This window comes from Channa argus, chromosome 18 (assembly GCF_033026475.1).
Source record: "Channa argus isolate prfri chromosome 18, Channa argus male v1.0, whole genome shotgun sequence".
In the NCBI taxonomy this organism is placed as follows: domain Eukaryota; kingdom Metazoa; phylum Chordata; class Actinopteri; order Anabantiformes; family Channidae; genus Channa; species Channa argus.
In genome coordinates, this window is record NC_090214.1 from 8,554,681 (window position 1) to 8,570,999 (window position 16,319).

The 16,319-nt window shown below is 38.9% G+C and overlaps 1 protein-coding gene across 6 annotated transcripts in view; it reads right to left on the bottom strand.

Annotated features, from left to right (window-relative positions):
* nup214 (nucleoporin 214) overlaps nt 1-16,319 on the bottom strand; it is a 31,076-nt gene that overhangs the window by 10,527 nt on the left and 4,230 nt on the right. For 3 of the 6 annotated variants that reach the window (XM_067483171.1, XM_067483172.1, XM_067483169.1), the window contains exons 11-32: nt 14,061-14,219; nt 12,900-13,332; nt 12,659-12,819; nt 12,455-12,543; nt 11,091-11,171; nt 10,769-10,918; nt 10,062-10,220; nt 9,854-9,957; nt 9,583-9,759; nt 9,244-9,332; nt 9,067-9,153; nt 8,399-8,707; nt 8,085-8,252; nt 7,684-7,795; nt 6,018-6,081; nt 5,386-5,455; nt 5,105-5,180; nt 4,195-4,247; nt 2,590-4,101; nt 1,396-1,463; nt 1,126-1,303; nt 827-979 (exon numbers count right to left, since the gene is read on the bottom strand). In XM_067483171.1, the coding sequence (XP_067339272.1) occupies nt 827-979; nt 1,126-1,303; nt 1,396-1,463; nt 2,590-4,101; nt 4,195-4,247; nt 5,105-5,180; nt 5,386-5,455; nt 6,018-6,081; nt 7,684-7,795; nt 8,085-8,252; nt 8,399-8,707; nt 9,067-9,153; nt 9,244-9,332; nt 9,583-9,759; nt 9,854-9,957; nt 10,062-10,220; nt 10,769-10,918; nt 11,091-11,171; nt 12,455-12,543; nt 12,659-12,819; nt 12,900-13,332; nt 14,061-14,219 (4,452 nt within the window). Of the gene's footprint in view, nt 1-826; nt 980-1,125; nt 1,304-1,395; nt 1,464-1,685; nt 1,830-2,589; nt 4,102-4,194; nt 4,248-5,104; nt 5,181-5,385; nt 5,456-6,017; nt 6,082-7,683; nt 7,796-8,084; nt 8,253-8,398; nt 8,708-9,066; nt 9,154-9,243; nt 9,333-9,582; nt 9,760-9,853; nt 9,958-10,061; nt 10,221-10,768; nt 10,919-11,090; nt 11,172-12,454; nt 12,544-12,658; nt 12,820-12,899; nt 13,333-14,060; nt 14,220-16,319 lie in introns of those variants that run through there. The other 3 variants (XM_067483173.1, XM_067483170.1, XR_010911383.1) reach the window with 2 other exon arrangements.

Below are 16,319 nucleotides of genomic sequence, written 5' to 3' on the forward strand. Positions count from 1 at the left end.
TGGAAGTGCCAGGGCAAAGAGGGTGTAGTGAAATTTCAGCCTGGCTACCAGCATGCTCCAGTAAATAATTGATTGAGCTAATGTAACAAGATTACATTCCCTGAACGAGAGCCAACGATACGGCATTAGCGTGCTGAATGGTACCAATATCACAGTGGAGTGGAGGGATGCTTTGGGGTGCTGCTCTTATTACTACAAAAAAGAAAAACCAAATGAAGAAACCGAATTTGTATATTGAAAACCAAATAAACTCTATGGGCAGGGTTTATGTTAATTTGACACACTTGCTCTAAACATTTCACGTGCACCTCCATTCCATTCACTCTGAACTGGTAATGTGCAAAATATTATTGGAGCTTACAGTAGCGTATGGAGGAAAGAAAGCAGTTTCACAATGCAGAATATTGAAAGTGGCCTTTTTGTGTAACTAATACACATCCGATACATAAATACACCACATCTGGGCCTATGCACTGTGACTCAGCAGTACTGAAAGGTAACGTTGCATCAGCAGTATTCTGCCAGGTACTGACAGAGCATCTGACTAGCTCACTTTCTGCTCAGCCGGCATGAGGAGATACTAAAGGCACTTGCTGTACTACAGCTCAGATGATAAAAAGAGAAAGCAATGTCACAAGATGGTTGCAGAGTTAAAAGTTACTACGTACAGGTGCACAGTTTTTTCCCCCCTCCATCTACCTCATTATAACATCCCCCCACCCCCCCAAAAAGTGAAAATTTAGTGAGTGAGTGTCTCTGAAAAATGAGTCCGTAAGATTTGAAAAACAGAAGTGTTATTATTTTAAAAATATGGGAGGCCTTGTACCTGGTTTTGTTGGAGTAGAGAATGAGCCAAAGCCCTGGGCTGCAACACTTCCTGCCCCAGTGCTAAAGGTCCCCGCAGATTTCTGCTCACCAAAGGAGGATTGTCCAAAACTAAAGGTCTTTGCACCACTGTTCCCAAATAGACTGTTGGTACCTAGAGTAACAAAATGGCAGATAAATGTAGCTCCAAAAGCCAATAAATACATTACAATTTTGGATTGGTTTATGGCAAAACTCACTCAATATAAGCAACACAAATATTTAATAGATTAAGATTCAGATTATGTTAGACTACAATACCTGTCTGAGCAGACTGTCCAAACCCTCCGGTGGATGCAGTGCTGCCGAATGGGTTCTTGTTGGCTGCTTCCTCACTGGGTTTGCCTCCCAGGCCACTAAAGAATCCTCCAGCTGCAGATGAACCTGCTGTATTGGTTGAACTTGAACCAAACAGGCTCCCACCAGATGTCTGCTGAGGCTGGCAGAGATATATTAGTTAAACAACATGAAGAAAATAAAAAATACTATTCTCTAAAGGTTGCAGTATCAAAGTAAACCAGTGGATAATACCTGTCCAAAAACACTCCCACTGCTGGGTTGCTGGCCAAACACAGGGGTGGCAGACAAGCAGCCAAAAGCTGTAATTAAATAAAGAGAAACAGTCAAGACTGAAGCATTGTCTTTTAACTCAGCACTAGTAGAGGCCATGTAGGCTGTGGTACTACACAAAAACAAATAAGACTCACCACTTAACAACTTCCCTTTTTGTCATCCAGTGTCAAAACAAAAATGAACTGACTCTGGAAATTTCCCCAATCCCAGTGCCTAGCTATATCTAACTGCTGAGCTGCTACACTCACATCAGCTGTTCGGAGACAGACTTTCCCATACTATGTCGGGAATTTGGAGACTCTTTTGGACAACTCCCATCATGCCACTTTTCTTCCACCGACTGCTACTCCCCCATAAAGTTCACAGACACATCTCCAACTCAGTCACACCAGCTGTACAGCACAAATCAGGTGTTCAGTATCACACTTCAATCAGCTGAATGAGTTTACACAGCCCACATACCGGTAAAGCAGTATAATTAGGGGTTGTCAGACACGAATTAACAGTTTTTTGGCCTTGTAGCTCTGATTTATAAATGTAGAGTGTCAACAACATAGCTGCCTGACCTTTTTTTAATGCAATGAATGGTCTGAAATTGAAATCCTTGTAGGCCACATTTTGTAGTCAGAAGTATTTACTTATTAGATTTACATATCTAAAACTATATATTATACCACAGAACTGCATTTTTGCTAATTCAAGATGCAGTGTCAATATACAGCTGGCACACCACATGTTAAAACAAACGACCTGGCAACAAGGATTGAAAAAACTATTTAGAGTTTAGATTTATGAAATAAAGGAGAAGCATTACCATGGCCTTAAAAAAAAGACAAAGTGAAAGTAAATAGTGACTGCTGAAGAGAAAAGGGCAGATAAAAGTAAAGTAAAATAAGTTCTGTCAACACCTTTCAAAATCAGTCTTATCATGAAGTCACTGCATTTAAAAAAGCACTCATTTGATCATAGTAATTATTTCACATTTGTAATTTAGACTGCTTATGTGACACTATTCCACTCTTTAATGTCTTCACACAAAACTCACTTCTGTCGCTATGTCCACAGAAATTCTAGGTTTTATTATATAGCAGTGATAAACCTTTCCTGTAGTTTAACCATGAGCAGTAAGAGGACGAGTAAAGTCACACTTACCTGATGGCTGTCCAAAGCTAAATCCAGCAGATGATGATGTGGTGGTGTTACTCCCAAAGACAGTGCCTTGCCCAAATGCAGAGCTCTGGCCAAATGCTGGAGCTGTGCTTTGTCCAAACAGTCCTGAGCCAGTGCTGCTGGCTGTATTGGCACTGCTTGTGCCAAAGGTGAAAGAGCTTACATTGCTAGCAGTGGAGGCACCAAAAAGACTTCCCCCAGTTGTTGCACTGTTTGAACTTGTTCCAAATGCTGACTGGCCAAAGGAAAAACCACTGGATGATCCACTGGCAGGTTGGCCAAAGCCACTCACCTGCCCAAACACAGATTTGCCAAAACCAGTTCCAGCTGGTGCACCAAACCCAGCTGAGCTAAAGCCTGAGGCTGCTGGGGCTGAGGTGACAGAGGGAGGTGAAGCGGGTTGTCCAAACACAGCACTGATAGGAGTAGCTGTTGTACTATTGGCAACAGTAAGGGTGGGATTGGTGGCTACAGGGGCAACAGTGTTAATAGCAGGTGTAACTCCAAGGGAGATGCTGCCTGTTGTTGGAGGAGCAGTTTGGGTAAAAATGGAACCTGGTTTGTCAGAAATGGGCACATGAAATGCTGCTGGAGCTACCTGGGGGGCAGGTGTTACAGTGGAAGTAGCAACAGCTGTAGAGGGCACAACAGCAGATGTAGCAGTGCTGACTGCAGTCACCTCTATTGTGGGAACAGCACTAGCTGGTGCTGGAGGGGTTGCATCAGTTGGTGCGGAGCTGGAGGTGGAAAGTTCTGGCGGAGGAGCAGGAGTGGCCGAAGGAGTTAGTGCAATGGGTGTTGAAGTGGTTGCAGTGCTTGTTGCATCTCCTGCAGACTCAAGAACTACAGGGGGAATGGTACTCTCTACAGCCGGTTTAGAAGCTAGTTCTTTTTCAGGGGGTGGTGCTGGTTCTGAAGGGTGTGTGGAAACTTTTGGTTCCTCTGAAGAATCTGAAGATGTTGCAAGTAGACTACTGAAAGATGTTGGTAGGGCTGAAGGTGATGAGCTAGACGGGGGAACGGAGAAGGCCGGCTTGGTATTTGATTCAGGAGGCTTGAACAAACTACCTGATGATGCCCCTTTGGCTAAGTCTGCTCCATTGGAATCTTCTGCAGACTTTTGGAGACCCACACCAAAGCTAAACTTTGCTGTTCCCTTCCCCATACTAAACCCAGTGTCCCCAAAGGTAAATGAGCCAGCAGCAGATTTGTTGGGGGCATCTTTGGCCTCTTCTCCATGGCCCACACGCAGTCCAGAAAAGCTCCCAAGAGTCTCTCCTCCAACTGTCTTAGGGGGTAGTGGCTCTATCCTGAGGGCAGTTGTGGAAAGGGAGGGTTTGCCTGCATCTCCTGTTGAGGTTGGAGGAAGGGTGGGGGATGCAGTGCCTAGAGCAGGGGATGTAGACTTAGGGATTAGGGAGAATGTGTCCTCTCCAGTCTGGCCAAATACCATCTTGCCATTTCCAAATGAGAATTTATTCACATCCTTCACTGCTGGGAAAAAAAAAAAAAAAAAAAAAAAAAAAGGTAAAAGGCGCATGCATCATAATAAGACTATCTGATACTGAGTTGCTGTGTTGTTTTTACCTTGGGATATCCCAGCTCCCTGTGGAACTGAAGCAAAACTGAAACTTGTGGACCTGCAAAAGAATACATTTAAGTCAACAGTGAGTGCACTATTAACTTCTGAAAAGTGATGAAAAGGAATGAGCTGGTGGCTGACACACGTTAACAATGCTCGCTTTCACATTCGTTAGTTGCAAATTGATACCTTCAATTGACCATTCACGGAAACAAATTGTGCATGTTCAATAAGCTCTGCTGGGAGCTCACATTGATGCAAAGATCTAAAGAGTTCTAAGAGCTTTGTCAGAGCTGATGAAGGTACACTAGCCACTGTGGCGGTATGAGGCCAACAAATATGGACTGATTAATACAAAGGGGCAAGAAGGACACGGACATTTATACCCTGCTCACAAGGTGTCACTATCTTTTTGCATATATGTGAATGAGTAATTGTACCAGCTTTGATATCAAAGTGTGTAGCTGCTATGCAAAACATGTACAGCCTGGCAGCTCTGCTGTTGTTAGTTTGGATTTTAAGTTATGTTCAGCAGAATCCTCTTGCCCCTCCTAAATCATGACAAGAGAGACCTGAGCTTGGTATGTATTAGGTATGTAGTCATGACTGTAACTACGGTTGACAACAATGCATTTCTAACAATACCTGACATCTCCTATTCTGTTGATGTGCCTGTGTCAAGTAAAACCATTGCTTTTCCCCCACACACAATCACATTTATTCAATTCTTTGGATGTAGAAAGCCAGAACAGTAGTAGTAGTAGTAGTAGTAGTAGTAGTAGTAGTTTACCCAGAAGATTTAGATTATACTGTCTTCTGATTTTAAAAAATCCTCAATAGACCACACAATATTAAACATGTTAAACAGTAAATATATTTGAGAATGTTCCTTTAACTTTTCGTAGGACAACTCACCCTGAAGTGAAGGAGAAGCCTTTGCTTGTGCTTTGCTCCACTGAGCTAGCAGGAGCATTTGCTTTGGCTGATTGATCTGAAGGACAAGTTTATGAAGTTAGTCAAAACCATGAGAGCAGCAGCATCACCTTATTTTTGACTTAGGGCCAAAAGCAAAACAGCATCAGTATTCTGCAGACCTATGGTGAAGAACCATAAGGAATATTCTGTACTGCAATTTGTTTTTGTGTAGTAAAAACTGGGCAACAGGCAAGAGGAAAAATATGTATAATCATGCTTACCAAACAAAAAGCCTCCCTGTGTGGCGGTTGTATTTTCAGTGGTCATTTTCTGGATACCTTGGGTAGGATTCTGCCAAAAAAGCCCCAGGTTATTATTCTGTAATTCAACAAAGTCTTAATACAGAAGAACATTATTTATTATGTATGGAAGTGAGAAATTCAATGCATGTTCCTTAAAGTATACTGCTACAAGGTGCAGCTTAGCTGCTATAAAATGTAATTATACAAGTGTGGAGACAACCCATGTGTGCACACAGGATCCTGGACATAAGTATGGATCATGTCCATAATACTGAACGTTTAGCCTGTAAATGAAAGTAGAATTGTGCAAGTTCCTCTGTCACCCAACCGCAATGTAACATCAACATGGGTGATCATCAGCGCATTTCTGATCTGTGCAGTTCAAATGCAAAACTCTCAGTAATCCAACAAGTTGGATGCTCTCTAAAGATTTGATCAGAGGTAAAAAAAAAAAAAAAATTACAGAATTTTATTTGTGTGTTGTTCATTCTTTGTGTGCACTTGTGTACATTTTGTTAAGGAACAGGAATACAGCAAAATCCAGTTGTATGAATGAGTACTGGTTACGAAAAGATGCAAGATAATGTAGGTTAGCGATAGCTAATACTTACTCGTTTAGCCTGGTTGGACGTAACTGTTGCAAAGACCTGACCTGCTTGATCTGGTACTGATGAGCTGGCAGAGACAAGAGAAAAAGAAAAGGTTTTTTTGGTTCCAGCCACATGGAACAAATATAAAAACCTAAAATATATTATTGAAATTAGGTTTTTGTGTTTAATAAAACCAGGTCGCCACAACCACAAATATCACTTGTTTTAGTATTGGCCCATGAATTACATGTGTCAACAAAGACAAAAACAACAAACCTGAGAATTACACTGAATAGTCTCCCTACTTGTGTACTTGTTCTCTTGATCATCCATGTGCTTTCAGTTTCTCTCTCTCTTTCTTTTTGGTTTTCCACAGTTAATTACATTTAAACATTGGTATCATTCAAAGGTTTCATTTCTTTTAGTACTCCAGTTCCCAACACTCAAGCTGGTTGACGCTGTCCAGTAATTATGGAGTAAACTGTAAGTGACATACAATGATATACATGCTGTATATTAGCCTTAGGGAGTTTAAATAAGGAAACAGAAGAAACTGATGATTAACTTTAAACACTGTCTAAAAAAATGAAGACCTCCCACATAGTGTCTTGACTTGGTTGCAACTGTCTCACGATTTAGTGTGCACGATTATCAGTATTTTTATTTTTATTTTATATTTGACGCACCAGAGTCTTTTCCTGTTGTTTGAGAACTCTGAACATAGAAAATCTAAGATTATATAAACAATGAGTATGATTACGAGAATACTAAGTATAATAAATGAGTATAGTGATAATACAGGGATTGTTGTATTACTTAAATTTACCAAAACTTACCAATTTACCAGTATTTACAAAAATAGGATCCTCAAAAACTACAGACCAATTCTGTGTACTGGCTAATATTAGGTAGAGTCAGTGGTCTGATAAATTTATGTTGAGGAGACACTCACAAATACTGGACCCCTTAAGGCTCATAGTGACAGACTGTCTACCCGCTGTCTGAAATAGATCCAAGTGAATATAGGGATGATGTAACACCAAAAAAATTATATAACATGCTTAATGCTAAACAGAGACAGCAACAGACAGTGTAAATGGATAATGCAGATAAGACAAAACAGATCCTAATTGACTTTATCTGGAACAAATCTGTGTGGCACCTGTACCAAAAGGAGGAACACTGAAAACCTGTGCTATATTATTTCTCCAGTGCCACCCACAAGAACAACTCTGATGCGTACATCTTAACGTAAATGTACAAATCTTAAAGTAAATGTACACTTCCGAGAAACATTATTTCTCCTACTTTTTAATACCAAGTACTGGAATGCTTTGCGACAATATATAGGAGCAAAAATGCTAAAAGGTCATCAGTGAATGTCTGAAAACACTGTTTACAGTTTTTCAGATTCAAAATAAGAGCCATAGATCAATTAGTACCATTGGTCTGCAGGTTTGGCAAACTGAGTCTTATCCTACCAGTGTCAAATAAAGTGGAAAATAAACTGGTTTCTGTACCACTAATAAATTACAGTCAATTCAGTAAAATCATAGTTAAAAACAAAAATAATTCACAAACAAACAAAATCATAAAGTGTTGAATGCATAGTGTCTGCATTCTGCCAGATCACACGTTTTTTGAACCCTATTCATCACTATAAAGACGAGACAAATACGCATCTTACCTGGTGATGTTGGGAATGGGCACAATTGTTCCTTTGTCCTTGAGCTCCTGAACATTGACCACCTGGGGAACAGTCTTTAAAGTGGACTCTGTCAAGGAAGTACTGACGACAGCTGGAACACACACAAGACTGCATGAGTGACCAAATTATTAACACAGATGTACATGCACTGTTTATATTGAAAATGCGCAGAACAGGCAGATGTGACTGAATGCACTGACTGTTTGCATGGGAATGTAAGCTTGGGTTGACGTTTAAGTCTGTGTCTCCCCCTGGTGATTTAACAAGGGTATAGCAATAATATAAAACTGCCTATTATACACACGATGTTGCCCATAAACAAGTTAAAAATGATACTCTCCGTTAAGATTAAAAAAATAATCAAATGATTGTGAATATACCGGTCTTTTGATTGGCCATCTGTCTGCGGAGAGCAGCTGTGGCTGCAGCCTGTTGGGCAGGGATGGTGACAGGTATGGTCCTCTCAGTTGGTGGGGCTCCATGTTTTACTGTTTTTGTAGCAAGAGCAGTGCTATCAGCCCCACTGAGGTTGATCTTATTGGTTGGAACTGAAATGAATGAGCAACATTTATGAAAGGGTCTACCTATAGTGTTTTGTAGCTATGTGACATTGAAGGTGCAAGTCACGGCTTGAATTTACATGCCAATTTATTCAAATCTATGATAAACTCAACAGCTGGCATAAATTACTTACCGGGGCTGACAATAGGGCTGAGTACAAATCCCATACCCTGTACCGAGTGAATTTTGGTTAACGGTGTGGACTGGATGGCTCCAAAGCCCGGCTGGATAGAGGGGGTCCTCACAACTGTGGGGTGGCGGGGGGTGGACAATCCTGGGGGCATGACAGTCACAGGAAGGGGTTCTGGCTGTAGTTCCTCATCCTCCAACTCTAAGTGAGCTGGATGAGGGTCCAGAGACTGAGACAGGGAGGATGTAGAGCTCACATCATCCAAGTCCTCGTAGTATTTAGGTGAGAGGAAGGCTGAACGAGACAGGTTTGCTGCAAGAGAATAGTCGAAGAAGATTTAAATAACCTGATGTATATATATTGTGGCTGCAGTATGGTAATATTTGTAGTATCATAAATGTTAACTTGTTGTAATTTGTGGAATTCAACAGAGGTCTCTGCATGCTGACTTTCTAGATGGTTTCCTGGCAGGTCACTGTTTATATTTTGTAATGTTTTCCAACCTTTGTTGATTTCAGAACTATTGACAAAGCTAAACAACTACACATTTAAACTACACATTAGTAAACCAATTTTCTTCTAGAGAGAAAAACAAATTGATCAAGATTTCCACTTCTAGAAAATAGTGTAACCATTAAAGTTAAACCTTTGTTTAAGTAAAAGATGGGTACCTGGTGCAGTTGAGCGGACAGGAGGCATCTGCCCCTTTGAGAGGAAGTTACGCAGCTGTGACTGTTTCACTGGTGATAGCTTCACTGCTGTAGAAATATCAAAGTAAGTATTTGTTGAGATTAAGTAATATCAAATTAGTTATTGTTTTTATATGAAATATAAGGAAAGATTAATACCTGGAGATTTAGTTTTTGATTTAGGAGGAGTTGTTTCTAGTCTGGCTTTAAGTAGCGCATCCCCTAAACTTTCAATCTCTCTGTCAGAACTGTCAAAACACAGAAAACATCATAATTTTTATAGCAATTTAACATCCACTGATATTTCAAAATTTATGACATTGATAATGCCCATCCAGTTATGAAAATAATAACAGAAAATTTAACATTATATTGAATTACTTAGAATTTGCTCTAGATAACAACTGTAGCTAATTTAAGTCAAGGTAAACTTGATGCTTTAAGTCATTATCAAACCTATACCACAGTTTTTTGCTTCTCACAACAGCTGGCCCCTACCTACGAGTGGTTACTGAGCCACTATCGTGGTTTATCATTGGAGTAGTTGTTTTGTAGAGTTGCAGCGAAGTGAGTTCCTTAACCAGTTGGTCGAGCCTGTTCTTTTGCTGGTTGATGATGGACAGGTTATTGGATAGTGTGGTGAAAAGGCCCTCACGCCCTGGTACTACCATGTGTCTGTGAAGATGATAATTATTTCAAATTGTATCTTAAAATATCTTTAAATCTTCATCATGCATAAAATACTCCATCAGTGGTTTTATGTGCTTACCTCTGCTTTTTCTTCTTCTCCAGGTGTTTCTCCCATTCTACATCTAACACATCATTGACATCTTCCACAGCAAACATGACATACTGGTAGAGCCTGCGAATCTCCTGAAAAAAAAAAAAGGGGGAAAAAGGAATATGTAGGCAATTTATTCAAAAAACACTTTACAAAAATAATGAATGCAAACATTAGTCAGCTTTCTTTGTCCCACCTTTAGCTGTTCCTCACTGCGAGGGTCCAGAGGCTTTTTGTACAGCAGCTGTCTGTAATTTCTGTCTCGGCTCAGCTCACTCTGGGTCTTGGCTTCTTCGGCCCCAGCAAACCCTTCCAGTAAAGTTGTCTTCATAGTGCCAATGTCCCCATGGAGAGACTGCCAAAAAAAAAAAAAAAAAACTGGTTTGGACAGGATAGTCTAATATGAAGCCTAATAGGGTGATCACAGAAATGTAATCTAACCCATAAAGCTACATTCGTATTACAGTATATTTTAGGGCAAAGCAAAACACACAACTGAAACAGCTACAAAGATATATCAGCGTAATCACATTACATTTATCCAAATGACCATGTTGATTACTGCTTATGAGTGCCAATTCTTTTTTACTTCTAGGGCTGTACTAAATACTAATTTTGGTTCATTTTTTAACAGACAGAAGGGAGATGAGCAATGCATAGGCTACATACAATATTGCAACATCCTCCTGTTAAAGGTCTAGCTCTAGTAATAAACAAGTTCCAAAGTGCTGCATTGTCTTTCCTAACCACAAAAGGAAAAGATGGTTCAGTTTTTTTTTTTTATTAATCACAATGTAAAATTATATGAGGCCATTACAACCAGAATAGGAAGCAGGGGACAAAGGGTTTGGGACATTTCAAGGAATATACTGAACATCTTTGGTTTATCAACCATGGCGTTACCTCTGTAGTTTCCTTGATCTCTAGGGTGAAAACATGGAGATCGTCCGACTCCTTCCTCAACTCCTTCATCTCCTCATTAGTGCCAATCTTAAAGTCAGCACATGCACTTCGTGCCTTGAGATCATTTATTTCCTTTTGGAAGTGTGCAATCTGGAGACGATTCACATACATGCGCAGTTACAAATGCAAAAAAAATAAGCACAAACTTAACAAAAGTATCTAGACATTTACCCCTACATGTTTTAGGCCATTAAGCTTTGACTTTTTTTCACAACTACTCCACTTAGAAGCCAAATATGGTAGTGACTCAATCATATCTTACCTCCTCCAATATGCCAACCATAATGGGATCTGAGTCTTTCTTCTGCTGTAGCTTCTCCAGGGTCTTAGCACTAAGAGCTGCCTGCAGTGAGAAAAGTACATGAAATCACATAACCAATAAAAGATTAGAACTTGGTTAAAAAACAGTTTTCTCCAGTTGTTTTAAGTTAACCACCAGATAGCTAATAGCAACTGCTACCAGCACAGTCCCTTAGGTTTCAGTTTAACAGACACACATCACCATTTAGCTTGTTACCATGAAAATACTGCATAATTTTTCTACACTGCCATTATGACCTTGTTAATTGATTATCATTAGACACCTCTGTTTCTTACAATTGCTTAATTGCTAACCGAACTAGCAGTTACACTAGCTGTCTACAATCATGTCATGCCATTTAAACTGTTATTACCACAGACAAGTGGAAAACAGTGCTAAAATAAAACTCTCTTGTAATAAACATTCAGAGATCTTTGGATGTTTTGAATGCTTTTGATCGTGGGAAACTCATATTGATTCATATCTGTATACTTACAACCAAAAATAGCGTTTAGTTCTTCCTACTGAGAATAAATATAAATGTTCAAATTGTGATACTCTGTTTCTCTCTGTATATTAAATAACAGGAAGAAACTAAAGTATTTAATTTCATGGAAACGTGAATCCAGTTTTTCAGAAACTAACGAAACAAAATGTAATCTAACAAGAAAGTGAGTCTGCAGTCTTTGTAACAAAATAAAACCAATAATGTTTACTAAAAAAAGTAAGAAAGAAAAAAACAAAGTTATTGTTATGTATATTGTTCTATTAAGTATGACAGGATATCCCAAAACTCTACGTAGCTATTACCTACAACTGTTTGAAACTGATTTGTTCTATTCTAGTCTATATGCTAATGATTGTTACTGTTGAAATCAACAATGGATAATTTTTCACACTGTATCGGTCATTGGTCAAGTTTTATCTTAAAAAATAAAAATAAAATCAAAAATACAAAATTCCACCAACAAAACTTAACAACAAACTAAACAGAGAAAGACAAAATAAAATAAACTCAAATAAACCTAACTTGAAATAACTGGTGGATCTAACAAAACTAACAAAAATTGACAGAAGCCAAACAGTGTCATAGCAAAAACAAAAACTGATAAAATATTTTCATATAAGGTTTAAAAAGTACATATAAAACACAAATATATGACTAATTTTAATATTCTTAAAAATGGAGACTCAGTCCCTTCAGTGTATATTTGAAATGACTGTATATTGTAGTTAAAAAAAACAACAAAACAATGAAAACATTAAGATAAAGGTAGTTGATCTTTAACCCCCCCAAAAAATCCTTCCAAATAAACAGACAGGACCTGTGGTGTTTGGACACGGCTTTGGGCAGCAGGTGCAGGCTTCTGGATCATTGCTGGTGGTGTGCTAGTCTGTACAGGATGCACTGGGGCTAAGATAAATCCAATAATAATAATGGAATTACAACTCCAGTCATAAATTGTTCATTTCAGAAATGTAAAGAATTTATTTGATAAAAAAAAAGAGGATTGTGCAAAGTTTCTTACTTAATACAGCTGGTGGCTTTGTAGCTGAATTTAGAGGAGCTGTCAGAATTGGAGCGAGGTGGCTGCTGGTATTATTGGAATTAGACACTACTGTCTTGGGCGTTGAGGAACTGAAGGAAAACGACTGTGGGGCAGGTGCTGGGGTCTCCAATGCTGAAAACCTTAAGGAGGAGCAGAAAAATGTGTGAATGTGCTAAAATAAACCTCAAAAAGAACACTCTAATTTAATCAAATTAAATACCTTTCATTTAGATTCAGTTTCACGGTTGGTGGGGCAGGAGTAGCTACGCTCTGTGGTGTTGGAACTGGGGCTGCAGCTCCCATTGCTGATGGTTTAGGAAGGCTGCTAAAAGAAAATTTTAAAGGTGCCGAGGGAATGTCAGAGGCAGGTTTGGAGGCAAAGGTGAAGCTTGAGGATCCTGAACCAAAAGGTGCAGATCCCCCAAGGGTAGAAGTAGAAGGGACTGAAGAGGAGACTGTGGATGGAACAGAGAAGGTGAAACCTGATGATGACACAGGAGCTGCAGGAGCGATGCTGAATGGGTCAGCGGAGAAAGAGGCAACAGGCGCTGAAGTAGTGGAAGCAGCTGCTAAAGAAAAACCAAGGTTTGGGAAAGTTGCTGGGCCAGATGGAATGGAGACAGCAGTTTTGGTTGGTTTGGTTGCCAAAAATCCTGTGAACAGAAAAAAAAAACAGTTCTCATTTGATTTCATCCCATGGCGGTAAAGTTTTATCTACAAGAACAAGTTGCCGATTGTGGAAACAACTGAATTAGCCTTAGGCTAAATAGCCTTAGCCTAAGAGGAGCACATTTTCATGGTTAGGATCTCATTGCTTAGATTCTGTCAGACTTAAAAAGCCTTTCCACAAAATCTAGTCATCAGACTTAGTTTAGCTTTAGAATTAGTTCAGATGAGTAAGTACACTAAATTTCTGTGAAGCTAGAAAAGCAAACACTTTACAGCTTGCAGGATGAAAATATCTGACTTTATCACAACTGCATTTTTTAACACTAGTGTATTTGGAAATTTACAAACACTAAAAATGGATGCAGAGAGTAAAAGTTTGTTGAAGAAATAAAGATAAGCTTAAAGCTACAGATTTCTATTAAAATACCTTTATGGAAAAGATACATATGAGAGCTTTAGTGAGATCTATATTTGGAATTGTGTTCACTTGACTGACCATGCTGTGGAGTTAAACGGCCGGACCCAGCTCCACAGACAAACAAAATGGTTTTAAAAAATCCACACTAAAATTATGTACATATAGGTCAACATCCAATGACGGCACCACACACTAGAAAGCAGAAATCTAGTAAAAATTGAAGAACTATAACATTAATACATGTGATGCTCAACACCATTTAGCCAGTGTCACAACAGTCACTGGCTTTCATACCTGGCTGAGGCAGTCTCTCGCCCTCCAAGGGGAGAAGAACGGGGGGTGAGACCAGTTGCTTAACCTCAGGATTTAGGTTGAGCAGAGCAAATGGGCAGAGTAATCCCTCTGTAGACAGCATTAGCATAGTGGGTGCTGGTGGTAAGGTCTTTTCATCGGCTATGAGATGGAGAGACAGACAAAAACAAAATATTCACCCAGATGTTGTCTACATGTCCCACACATACACTCTTCCTTCCTAGTGTAAAATCCCCATTCACTCTCTCTTAGAACTATATCAAAAAAAATTTAGCATTTTGCATATATAGTTGACTGCTTGTTCATGATGACTAGCTGCTGTTTGTTACCTCTGAGCACAAACACTGCATGTTAATGCTGCATGTATCTCACTGACCATGGCTCATTCTACCGTCAAGTGGTTAAAATAAACAAACCTGTGTTCAGTTGAAAAAGGCACACTGTAATTATATACAATACAACAGTCCTCAGACAGATGCCTCATTTAGTGAAACACAATACACTGCGTTCGTCCTCTTGCCAAACACCCAAACTTTTCCCAGCTCCTCACACCCACTTTCCAAAAATCACACAGTGTACTGTGGGCTGCAGACAAACATGACAAATCCAGTATAAATCAGCATTTAAATGATAAAACTTAGCATCTACACCCTAATTTAAATATCCATTTTTCAGTTAATACAAGTCAATAATTAATCAGTAAAGTGCCCTTTGTCCTCTTTGTTCTGTGCTGTATCTCATATTGAAAACTATTCAAGTATAACTTCTCTGATCATCAAGGGGATGGCAGCAGTAGCTACTCTAAATACATCTCTGTGTTTGAATAATTACCACTGAATCAACTCTGACTATTATCCTGTACTTTGAATCTACTGTGTATTTCTTCCATGGATCTATGACAGCATTTTTTTTATGCCCGCATAAGTTCAAATCAAAAACTATATCTATAACAGACACACACATATACACACACACACACGTTCAATATACAAGTAAACAGTGATGCAGTATTGTAAAAAAAGTTAGCCCACGTTCACAAATTAAGCACAAAATAAGAGTAAAAAACAAAAAATACAGCATCTAATGTTTAGTTATTCTCTGTTATGAAGCTATATTTTGAAAAGGTAGTGAGAAGCAGAGACAAAGTGAAAGAGAGAGTGAACAGAAGGCTGATGCACACGCTAAACCTCATCAGCATTCTGCAAAAGGATTGTCTGGGCTTTGTTGTTTGTTGTGGTCCTCTAGCTTGTCTGAACCATTTTAATGAGTGCATTCTTTCTCAGTATATAACGCTCGTTACTCTGTCTTCGCTTTCCCTATTTAATGTCTCACTTTAGATAAAGGTTTTCATCAGACTACAATCATGTAAAAATTCTGCTCAAATTGCAGTTTTTGTTTTCTTCATAGGGAGGGAGTTCTTAGAGTGAGGATGGAGAGATGTGACTAGACAGCTACAGCAGCTCTACGTGAATGTCTGGCAGACTGGGCCAGTTAAGATAAAACAGTGTACTGAGATCGTAGCTTATCACTATTCTTTACACATGCTGCAATAGAGCACTGCAGTGGATGTTATCACTATGCACAAAGAAACCTGACAGATTTTAGCTTAACCGCTTAAAGGAACATAAAACTCTTTGGATCCTAAGGACAAAAAATAAATAAAAAAGACACTAACTATAATAAATACAAAATAAAGCCTTTTTTCTATTACAGAAGATCAAACAGATTTACACCATAGACACCATTAGTTTGTAGAAAGGTCACAGAAGAACCAGTACAACACACTTTACTCTATGAATGTTTATAAAAACAGACTTAATGTGGCACTATCTCTGGTGGCAGATGATGAACTATATAGCAAATAAGATAAATAAAAGTCATAAAAAGCAGATAAATAAAATCTAAGTGGAATGTCATGACAATATGTGTGAAATTCAGTATAAAAATCATCAGATGTTAGAATTCAATATACCGCATTTCATTGTTTCACAAATCTATTCTGCTAAGACAATCCTGCTTGGTGATTTGAAACACTTTTCTGCAGAAACAGAAATAAAGTAATAAAAATGTATAGTTGCTTTGTAGAGTATTCAGACCCATTTTTAGCATTTAGTGTTACAAACTTAATATTCATGAGTCTAAACTCAATTACCCATAATGGCATAGTGGAAACATTTTACAATACACTTTAGTTTTAGCTAGTTTCTTTGATTCAGATCCTTTCAAGCTAATGCTGACTAC